Here is a 12,190-nt window from a genome sequence, read left to right on the forward strand (position 1 = left end):
TCCGTCCTGTCACCAAGGTCGTTGAGATCAGTCTTAAGAGCATTTACTGCCTCTCGTACTTCGGCTTGGACTGCCTGGACAGAGCGTCTTGTCTCCTGAACTTCGCGGAGTAGAGAACGAAGGTCGCCTCTAGTGAGAGGGGAATTGTCGGATTCATCAGAGTCTGACTGCTCATGATTTGATGTAGTAGAGCTTTTCTGTGTTTTGTCTGCTGAGAATGCGAATCTTCTTATACTCTGAGCGGAATCTGAGTTCCCCTGTTTGCGTTGGCCTTTAGGCATGGTGGGTGCCGAAATGGGGTTGTTATAAGCTGTCAGGATAGATCGGTTGTAAGATTGACAGGGTTGTGGTGGGACAGAAGGCTAAAAGACTGCGGTTTGCTAGAAAATATTAACGAGGCTCCGGGCCTAAGGGCATCATCAGGTAATCACATATTGAGGGGTCAGCTGCTCAGGAGTATGGATACTGCCCCCGTAGGTAATTACGATACAGGATTTGTGGAGGGGGTAGTAGAATGCAGCAGGTTAATGGCAGCCGTATCCACTAAGCTTGTAGGGAGCCATCAGGAAAAAGCTTGCTGTGTTGTCCCGCAGGCTCCCGCAGCCAGGCTGGTGAGGTGATGCAGGGGGAGAGATACAGTAGGAGGGGGGTCCTCCCGGCTGCGGGTCCACCCCACAGGCGGCGTATATGTAGCTTTGCCCGTGGAACCGGAGGGCCACGGAATCCTGATGTTGTGGAGGGAGGCACAGGTGAAATATAATTACAGGGGAAGGTGGATTTAAATGAAGTGTGCCTCCAAGATGGTCGCCGGTGTACCATACAGTTTGGGCTGATGGGGCAAACAGTCAGACTAATTGGCCCCAGTGGTAGTGGCTGCAGGTAGCTGGGGGTCAGGGAAGAGGGGTTAGAGGAGTGGAGGCTTTACTGTTTGGGAGTTGAGGGCACTGAGTGTTTAAGTGCCTCTTTTCTGAGCTGTGGATCCAGTGCAGCTTGCGAGTGCCACAACCAAGATGGCCGCCGCTTTATATAGGAGTTGCAGGGAGAGGATTAAGGGGTAGAAGAGGCCACTCACCCCTCGTTTTTCAGCCTGGGGGGTGTCCGGAGGAAACCCAGTGTGGGGGGCAGCCTGCAGGGGCTGCTTGAGCGATTCGGCGGCTCGCGCCCGCTGTGGAGCCCGCGGTGCGGGGGATTAGCTAAATTTAGGCCCCGGCTTCTAGGCCGCGGGTAGGCCGCAATCCGCGGGCGGCTGTACACAGTCTCCCCGACTCCGCAGCCTCCCGCTGGCGACGGCAGGCGTCCTCAGACCCACAGTGGGACCCCCAGGAGCTTGTTAAGCCACACATCATAATGTCCATAACATGCCAAACACCATAATGCCTATTAAAAATTATGCCACATAAGTGATGTTTACCTACATGCTCATTGCCAAGGGTTCCATGCTCATTGCCAGGGGTTCCATGCTCGTTGCTCGTTGCCATGTGGGATTACATGCTCATTGCCAAGGGGGAATACATGCTCATGGTTACTGGGGGACAGCCGCCGCTGGGCAGAAGTGACAGCCATTGACAGCCGGGCAGAGCTCGGGAGGCTGACCAGCCATTTTAAGAGCACTGCAGGTCCAGGCTATTTGAAATAATACCCCTTTCACACCAGAAAATGCAGGGATTTACCTAGGAATATGGTCTCAGGATCATTCCTGGGTTGGCCCCTTCCACACCAGCCTAGTCCCTGCATTTTCGGGTGGGAAGGGGAGAGAAAACCACCGACCTTCTCCCCCGCCCCTTTAACCGGCTATATTGTTTAACTGGCTATATCTTCGGAACCAACTGACCTATGTACGGCGCTGCGGACACTTTGCGGCGCCTTATAAATAAACGTACTACTACTACTACTACTCCTACAAGAGTTATATTGAAGCCCTTTGAATGATCTTGGTCCTGTGAAACTGGTCCGTTTGGTTCCAGAGTAATCTGCCCTCAAAGAACATGAACAGCCATGAAATTACATTTCAGAAATAAAACAATCAGTTTACCCTCAATACTGTATCTCCAGAACCAATCAACTCCATATAGACCAACCTGGTATCAAATTAAAGGCCCAGCGATTTGTATTCGAATGAAATCAACCACGAACTTCTGTAATGCCAGTGGGAGAACTGGCAGCCGTCAGAACCAGGTGGGGGTCGGAATTAGCGGGTCCCAAATTATCATATGGGGAAAACGTTGGTATCTCCGGTTCCGGGGGGGCTAGTGACACAAGGCTGGATTCATTGGAAAGTTATGTCTGAAATGACAGGGGGGCATGTGCCCAGGGGCCCCCCTCTGAATCCACCCATGGATATAGGAGACAGAAACATAACTGCAATACATACAGAAATAGTGCTATGAGGAGAGAATGAGGGTTGGGCACTGCAGGCATTTGGGGATAGTTATTTTGTATGTAGGTGTTTTTTCCTATGGAAATAAAGCTTAATGCTGACCAACCTGGGGATGATTGGTAATGTAAGGGGTTTTCGCTGTTTATTTTCCTGATTTAGTGACATTGCCCACCAGCCTTGGCTAGCATAGCTTAATGCTGTTATTGCCAATTTCAGAGTAGAACCCCTTCAAACACACACACACACACACACACATATACACACACACACAGACACACTTTTTGTTCAGTTTTTTTTTTGTTGTATTTTAGAGATGAGCGGGTTCAGATCCTAGAGATCCGAACCCCCTAAACCTACTTAATACTAGGTCGGATCCAAGGAGTTCGATGTTTCAAATCTTTCAGAGTACAAAATGAGGCCAAAACATCATCACCCGGCGTCGGATTCTCACAAGACCGGATTGCTATATAAGTCCCAGCTCCGGCGCCATCTTCATTCAGCAAGTGAAAGTCACACAGCATGGATGTGTCTGTGCTGTCTGCAGAGGGGGCTGCAGAGGTGGAAGTCTGATATGGGGGCTGCAAGGGGCTGACAGGTCACTCTGATATGGGGCTGCAGGGGGGGGGTGGAGCAAACTAAAGGGGGAACTACTGAGCGGCCAGGGTCCCATTATTAAGGGGGAACTACTGAGCGGCCAGGTACAACTATTAAGGTGGAACTACTGAGCTGCTAGGGAACAACTACCAAGGGGGAACTACTGTGGAATAAACTAAGGGTACTATTCTGTGGCACTACTAAGGGGGGCTGCTATATGGGACTGCTGTGGGGGACAAGTAAGGGGCTCTCTGTAAAAAATATATTTTTTTTTTTACTGCAGGGCTGCCCGGTATCAGTCCAGCTGTGCTGCCCAGTGTCCCATATCAGTCCAGTTGTGCTGCCCAGTGTCCCATATCAGTCCAGCTTTGCTGCCCAGTGTCCCGTATCAGTAAAAGGGAGCTGCCCCCAATTTTTTATTAAAATAAAAAATGTTGTTTTTTTTTACCTGCAAGGGGTGTTGTGTGCCATATCAGTCCATTTGTGCTGCCCAGTGTCCCGTATCAGTCCAGAGGTGCCCGCATGTGTGCTGTATAATTCCATGGGTTCCCCCATATGTGCTGTATAATTCCATGGGTGCCCAATAGAGACACATGGGGCCAGAGGCGTAACTAGAACTTCGTGGGCCCCATAGCAAAATCGTGAAGCACTACCTGACTACAGCACAGCCACAGGTTTCTGAAGGGGGCGAGCACTTCACTGCATTAGGCCCACCCTCTAAATTCCTGCGATCTTAGCACTGCAGGGAGTAGGTCGAACTGGGGCATACTTTACTGCAGTGTGGAATAGCTGCTACATCCTCCAACACATACACTTAAATTGAACAGGCTACAGGAGTACACAGGCACCAGGGCACACTGACACACACATGTTGTATAGGGACCAGGAGCACACTGACACACACACACACACACACATATTGTATAGGGACCAGGGGCACACTGACACGCACACACACATATACATTGTATAAGGACCTGGGGCACACTGACACACACACACATTGTATAGGCACCTGGGACACACACACATACATTGTAAGGGCACACTAGTGCACACATACATAATTTTTAAGGGCACACTGAAACACAAACACATAAGTTGTATGTGCACACTGACACATACATGTACATACTGTAAAGGATACAGGGACAGGGTGCAGGGGGGGAGCAGCGGGCCCTTTGAACACCTCGGGCCCCATAGCAGCTGCACCCCTTGCACCCTCGGTAGTTACGCCACTGCATGGGGCACCCAATTCCACGGATGCCCCATGACACATTTGATTGCAAAGCTCATTTTTTTCCAAATGGACAAAACCATGTGCTACACAACGTGACTAGCATGTACAAGGAGATTGTGTTGATTTATTTGATATATGACACTTCTATATTGTGTGTGACTGATACCCCTCTCACATCGCAAATCCGAGGTGGCACCAAGGATTTTGACACGCATCCCTCCCAGGAGCGACCCAGAATTTGCGATGCAATGTCCCGCACAGCAACCTGGCAACAAGGTTGTAGGAATGCAGGCTTGCTGTACTGGATATTTTCAAAACGCCCTTTCACATCGCACCCGGCAATAACATGGGTTAGACACGGGCTATCGATGTGGATGGGAGTCTGTATACGTGGAAGAACAAATTTTGTATTGTAAAAAAAGCTGCGGCTACTACATTGTATTACTTCCTGTACATCCTCAGAGACTCAGTCACACACACATATACAACTGCCCTATATCAATTAAGATGCATTTTTAGCAAAAAATACACCTAATATTGACATAGTTGTACAGAAAAGCGATCTGGTGTGCCAAGAGGGGCTGTTTGACATGACTGCAATAAATATGTGTAAGGACGTGTAAGGACATGTGTAAGGTATGTTGCACATAATCTGGCTGACTTATTCCTTGGGGTGAGATATGTAGGAGATCTATCCTCCCTCTTTCCATGTACTCCAGTTCTTATGAAATGTAAATGGTAGAATTTATATACAATTCAATTCTTACTATATTATAAGAGAGTGCCACACGATTGTAAAATTAAAAATGAATTTTATTTTACCAATAATTAATACAGTATATTAGAGAATAAAAATAAATATATAGTAAAAGTGTTTCCCCTCTCCCATCCCCCTCCCTCTTTTCTTATTCTGTACCCCCTCCCCTTTTTTTTTTCTATATACAAAAACTCAAATAAAAATTGAATCTTTAAAAAATAAATAAATAAATATATAAAAATCACACTACAATACACAATGTAAATGTTTCAAAAAGCTCCTAATTGATGTATATATATATATATCGGTGGGTGACGACCGGCACTTGGTACAATAGCTGGCAACACGGAGGTGCCTTCCACAATATAAGTATAGCGGTGGTGTTTCAAAATAAATGAAGACTGGAGGCGGCACTCTCAAAAAGCAACAAACTTGTATTCTGCACTTTAGTTTTGTTGCTACGCTTTGTTATGTTGCACAGTCAGCAGTCCTGAGGAAGGGGCGCAAGCCTCGAAACTGTCGACATGCTAATGCTGACACCACCTTTGCTGTGATTTTTTGCACTATGCTCTTCATGTTTTGAATACAAGTTTGTTGCTTTTTGAGAGTGCCGCCTCCAGTCTTCATTTATTTTGAAACACCACCGCTATATATATATATATATATATATATATATATATATATATATATATATATATATATATATATAGCAGAAATTAGAGGCCAGCATAACACAATAAAATAGCAAAAAAGTGAAATTGTATTTAATATCTTAGAAAACATTTAGGTGGACACACCAGCATAGCAAAAAAATATAGTCCATATACAAATTACCAGATCCAACAAAAGACATTGCAGGTGTAGCATGGTGGTCCACCCAGAGGGTCACTGATGCCCAAGATATATATATATATATATATATATATATATATTTAGTAACATTCAAAGCGACCAGCTCCGGAGTGGTATTAACTATATTTAAGGAAAACCACCTTCAATAAAGTGTCTCGTGCTCCAAAAAGTGATGTCCCACTTAGGGTAATTGAGGAGTTGTAAATTGATGGATAGTTCTCAAATGTCACAAATTGGTTGCCAAGAGGGGCTGTTTGACATGACTGCAATAAATATGTGTAAGGACGTGTAAGGACATGTGTTAGGTATGTTGCACATAATCTGGCTGACTTATTCCTTGGGGTGGGATATGTAGGAGATCTATCCTGCCTCTTTCCATGTACTCCAGTTCTTATGAAATGTAAATGGGAGAATTTATATACAATTCAATTCTTACTAATAAATGTATATTATAAGAGAGTGCCACACGATTGTAAAATTAAAAATGAATTTTATTTTACCAATAATTAATACAGTATATTAGAGAATAAAAATAAATATATAAAAATCACACTACAATACACAATGTAAATGTTTCAAAAAGCTCCTAATTGATGTGTGTATATATATATATATATATATATATATATATATATATATATATATATATATATATATATCAGAAATTAGAGGCCAGCATAACACAATGAAATAGCAAAAAAGTGAAAATGTATTTAATATATTAGAAAACATTTAGGTGGACTTGATGGTATTAATCATCTGGCATAATGGTGGATAACAACCCCTCAGAAGCACCATGAGGAAACCGTCGTATCTTGAGGACGGAGAAACGCGTTAAGCCTGCCCTTATCCAGCATCTGCTCACATCAACCCAGCTCCAGCCCTTTTCCTATTGCTTCCAGCACCTCCGCAAGTTTGGCCGCCCGCTGCGAGTGACCTGCGGTGATCGCAACAGCGTATTACCATCAGGCCGGCGAGTGAGTTGTCCAATCCCTCATCAAGACATCCAGAGGGCATAAGGAGACTGGGGACGGTCGTCTGCTCCCGACGATGGCTCCTGCCGCACTGAGCCCCGCCGGTTGAAGCGGTTCGCAGAGGTTAACATCATCCTAACATCTTATCCCGACAGTCTGCTCCCGACGGTGGCTCTCTTTCCAAGTGAGCCCTGCCGGTTGTTAGCGGACAACTGAGGCATTCCCCCGTCCATAACATCTCCTACCTGAGACCTCACAAGCCAAGCGGGACTGGTAATTTATACCCTACGGAACTCATTTCTAATTATCTAAAGGCTAACTGAGCTGTGGTACGCAAGTCTTATTTAAAGACAATTATGAAGAGCTAACATTCAATTATGGGACATTGCAAATGCTTATATTTCCCAATACTAATGCTGGATATTGTATTTTAGTGTTTTTTAATTTTTAATTTTCTTATGTATGGTTTTTTACAGTGTTTACTGCATTGATATATATTTTTATATATAATAAATATTTAGATCAACACAGTGCGCTCTCTTTATCTCCTTTTTGCTATTGTTTTGAATTAATCTCTGGGAGCAGCATAACTATTAAACATATAGCTGTGGTTACATTTAAAATTTAAGAATCTATATTTACTGCGCCCGATAGACTTTTTATCAAAAGTACTTGTCATTTGAATTCCTGGTGGAATCTAGGAAAGGTGGCTGCTAAAGGTGAAGCTTTGGTGCACTGACTAAGACTAGAGGATTGCTTGGCTTGCAGAGGGAATAGGATACACAAGTAGATTCTGCTGCTGTATCTGCATAAAAAACTGAATGTTACAATGTTTTCCAGCAAACACTGTAACTTAACATTTCGTAAGCAGATACAGCCCGAAATATATTCAAACCAGATATAATTGTAGTCAGCAGAAGCTGCTTGTGCATCTTTTTCACTTCATTTTGCGAATAAGACAAATTTTATTGGAAAAAGTCTTATCAAAGAAGCCTAGCACTACCGATTTGCTTGAATAGAAGAGCTATTTAATGCAAAAGAAGGCTAAATGTACGTAAATACAGCCCATGACTGGATCCTATGCAAAATGATGTAGTCTTCCTCCCTCCCCCATTTAAGAACAATGCATTGTGCAGAGGATGAGATCACTTGATGCACCTGCAACTTCTACCCCAAGACCTCTACAATAGAACAACTCTGCTTCTTCCAGCTGTGTTATATAGTGACTATTTAACCCTTTCATAAAAGTGCTAAAGATCTGTTGTTGATTTATAATAGTTGCCTAGAAATTTAAATTTGTTCCCATATCCAATATTTGATTTTTTTTTTTTTTTTTTGACGTTACAGACCAGTTTGGGTTGAATAGTGTGAAGAATCCCAAACTAAATCTGTTATAAATCTATAGCGTAAAGTGAAATGTGAAAAATATCAAATAGTGTTACGTTTTCTAGGTTACGCAAACAAAATACGGAGTGCCAGGATTATTGTTTCTTGTTAGAGCCATTGTCTACTTCAGCTTGTAATCAGTGTTAATCAGACATTTGATATTTTTGGTTCATTGTTAATGAGAATTGTTTTAAACAATATAAATCCTCTGTATTCTATAATAGGAAATTTGAACTGATATTAAGAAGAGATAATAGTGTTTTTGCAGATGATTTTGAAGTGATATCTGATAATGTGCCTCTGCCTATGGATATCTCATTTCTATATACAGGAAAACTAAGAGGTAAGAGATAAACAAAAACTCTGCATTATGGACACTAGTATATATTATAAATAAGGTCTATATTATACCGTCTGTGTTTCTGGCAAGTGTCAATCAAACTCAAAATTACTGTACTTTTGTTTTGTTCTAAATATAACTTCAATTTCCCACAGGTCATTTTCCAAAAAACAAAAAAAGCCATCACAATCTCCTTTTCTAAAGTTTCAGTTTACTTCAAAGCTTTCATCTGGGATTTTAAAATAAAACAAACTCTTCCCCCATACAAGTTTAATACAGGCATATTCAGCTACCACTCACCCATTCTGCACTGATGTCAGCAGAGACAGCTACTCTTATTGCTCAGTGGGGTAAATAAATAGCCGACAGGGGGTTGAGTGCTACGAAGCCCCATGTGGCCACATTGTGCTCACCATGATGCGCTCGCCACAAGTTTAATTCTCCCTCTATGGGGTCGTGGACCCCCACGAGGGAGAATAGCCTCTGTTAGCTAGGATCCAGACTGTTTGGCAATTAACAGTCGAAATTTCGATGTCAGACTAATGACCACCAAAATCCCTGTCAGAGGGTTACCCGACACCCCTTTGCTAGTTTCTCCTGATGGATGTAAAGGTGCAATATTATTAAACACAAAAAACATATTTTATTGCATATAATGTTGTTACTTTAAATCCAGAGTTTGAACGCTCCAAGGGAACAGCAGCATTGAAACTGCATTAAAGTCCAATACTTATCAGGCACTTAATTGATTACAATTTACATAAATCATAAGAAAATATTTGAGTGTGTCTTTAAATGACTGACAAAGAATACTTGGTGTATTAGTTCAGAACAAATGGGGTTATTCAGACTCGATTGCATGGAGATTATCAATAGAATACGCATGTGTACCACATGTGTATGCATGTGCAAGGCCATCCTGTGATAAAATCATTCTACTTTTCATCACTGGCTGTACGCAGGTTGTTTGACATAAAGCTGTTTTTGGGGGTGGTAAATGGCTATTTTCTGGCAGTATCAGATAAAAGTATTTGGCGACCATCAATTGATCTCCTGCTGCGGAGACATGCGAGGGGGCGGGTGCTCCAATGGGCGACGTCGCTGGTGCTCTGTAAGCTGCGATACTTGCAGCTTACCGAACCAACCAGAATCACCGCCTGAATGTATTGTCCTGGACAATTGACAATATAAGTCACTATTGGAAATTAGTATACATCAAGTTATTGTTTATCAATAGACTGTGCTTATGATTGAAATATATCAAATTAAATATTAAGAACAAGAAAGCGTGTTACATCAAAAAAGAAAATAAATATGTAAATAAATAAATAAATTGGGAAATACATTTTGACTCTCTCTCTTATCTCCCTCCCCCAACCCACACCCTAATCACATGGTACTGTAGGTTAATTTATGACCGGATAAATCATTATGGAATGGTCATTATTTACTAGAGGTAATAGATATCAAGATGTATTTTGTAAACGTTGATGACAAAAACTGTTTTATCACCAAGGATATAGAATGCTTTGCCTGCAGGAAGGCCATAGGATATGCAGCTAGGGTGCCAAACTTTTCAACAACTACATCAAAATTCACAACCAGATGGGTATCTTTGTCAACTAAGCAATTCAAGTTAGTCACACCACCTATTCTACATATTGTGATTGGATATGAGGGTAGTCCATTCTGAAACTCGGGGTTGTCATTAAAGGGAAGTAGAAGTGTTTTGTGAGAATTTAGCCCAGCTTTATGTCTAACCCACTGGCAGATTATTCTGACATTTTATAGTAAAGGGTTGTTTTGTATGTGTGTGGAGACTTCTTGATGATCGTTGAGATGTAAAAAGCCAACTAAACTGCCACCACCTAGTAGTTCTGTTTTTAGAGGTGTTGGTTATAGTTATCTTATCCAGAGATCCAGTCTGAAATGTATCGGAACATAGCGGCATTATTATAGAGTCAGATGTCTGGAAATCCTGCCCCTTTTCTAGTGGCTGTTTTGGTGTTATTAAACTTATTTGATGTATTTTACGGTGTCTCATAAATTGTTTAAAAAGTTTGTGTATATATATATATATATATATATGTATATATATATATACTAGGTCAGGGGTTCCCAATCTTTTTCTAATCACGGCACCCTAGAGTATCATAATTTTCCCACGGCACCCCTAGGCCCCAAAAAATATATATCAAATTAAGTAGATTGTGTTTATATGTGCTTCTTAGGGTCAGTTATGTGGTAAAGGGCAGGATTTGGTTCTGATTGTACACATTTTAAGATTGGCAGCCACCAGCACTGGTTTTGTCCAGAAATAATTGATCATAAATAATTTGAATTGGTCCTGGAAAACCAATCCGAGGCACCCCTGCAAGTGTCCCACGGCACCCCAGGGAGCCGCGGCACACAGTTTGGGAACCACTGTACTAGGTGATTCATCGCGCCCTACGGGCGATCTTCACACCGTCGTAAGGGGCTGCGCCCCCTTAATTTGTGAACGCTTGTATTGTGTGAAATATGGTTAGAATTGTATGAAAGATACCCTGTATTGCAACTTGAGTTATAGGTGAAATGTGTTAAATAGAGAGCATATGATTTGGAAGGGGTGTGTATTGTTTTGTTTAATTAAAAAGCGGTTACAGAGTAAGATGTACATTGATAGTGTGGATGGTACAGTGACATTTGTGGGTGTGGGGGGGGGGGCTGTGGGGGTTGCGTGTTGTTTAGGTGTTTGTGTGCAATAGTATAGTAGGGTGTTTTTGAGTCAGCGGCTCCCCACTGGCGGAGCCCACGACACAGGGAAACAGGAGGCTGGGTAGTGATAGGGGTGTGTGGGCATAAGGGGGACTAAAGAGGAGGGTGGGAGACACTGTGCAGCTTCTGTCAGTGGGTGGGGGTCCAGCGTGGCAGTACAGGAGTACAGGACGGTGGCCCTGAGTCAGTGTCTCCTCCTACTGGGTGGGAGTTAGGGTGCATGAGAGCAGGAGGCTGGGCTATGAGGCATGATATGGGTATGTGGGCAACACAGCGTCAGCGACTCCCCAGTGGGGGAAGTTACGGTTCAGGAGAGCAGGAAGCTGGGTAGTGATAGGGCTGTGTGGGCATATGGGGGGGGCGCGAATTGCAGGAGGGGGGGCACGGTGTGTTGCCGCGAATCACAGGAAGGGGGTCGTGGGGCGGGGGTTGCCGCGGCGAATCGTGGGAGGGGGGTCACAGAGGGGGGCGGGAGGCAGAGGGTTTCTGGCACTGAGGGCTCACTGGGCTGGTTCTCTGTCATGTGAGTCAGTCATGTGAGTCAGAGGCTCCACCCAGCGTTACAGACACACTCACACACTTTGAGTGACAGATGTAGCCAAATATATAAGAGATATATATATATATTGTAGATATTTTAATGTAATATGTAAAGGAAGGGCCTGAATACATCAGTCTCGGAAAATAAATCATCTTAATTAGGTTTAAGCATCCTAAGTATGACAATGGTAGATTTTTCCAGGTTTTGAGTTCCTCCAAGATTTTTCTAATTATGGATGTATACTTGAGCATATATAGCTTTGATATTTGATGAGAAATCTTGACCTTTAAGTATATATAGTTAACTGTAGTCCACTGCAGTGAGATATTTGTCATATTTTGGTTTCATCTAGTAGAATGTCCTAAGGAGTGA

General features: G+C 43.0%; 1 protein-coding gene across 1 annotated transcript in view; it reads left to right on the forward strand.

Annotated features, from left to right (window-relative positions):
* Positions 1-12,190, forward strand: part of LOC146066920 (disintegrin and metalloproteinase domain-containing protein 10-like) — a 97,588-nt gene that overhangs the window by 17,254 nt on the left and 68,144 nt on the right. Inside the window, exon 3 of the mRNA XM_083179144.1 lies at positions 8,405-8,523. Coding sequence (XP_083035270.1) covers positions 8,405-8,523 — 119 coding nt within the window. The remainder of the gene's footprint in view (positions 1-8,404; positions 8,524-12,190) is intronic.

The sequence above is a fragment of the Crinia signifera genome, chromosome 1 (genome assembly GCF_055691185.1).
Source record: "Crinia signifera chromosome 1, ASM5569118v1, whole genome shotgun sequence".
NCBI lineage: Eukaryota > Metazoa > Chordata > Amphibia > Anura > Myobatrachidae > Crinia > Crinia signifera.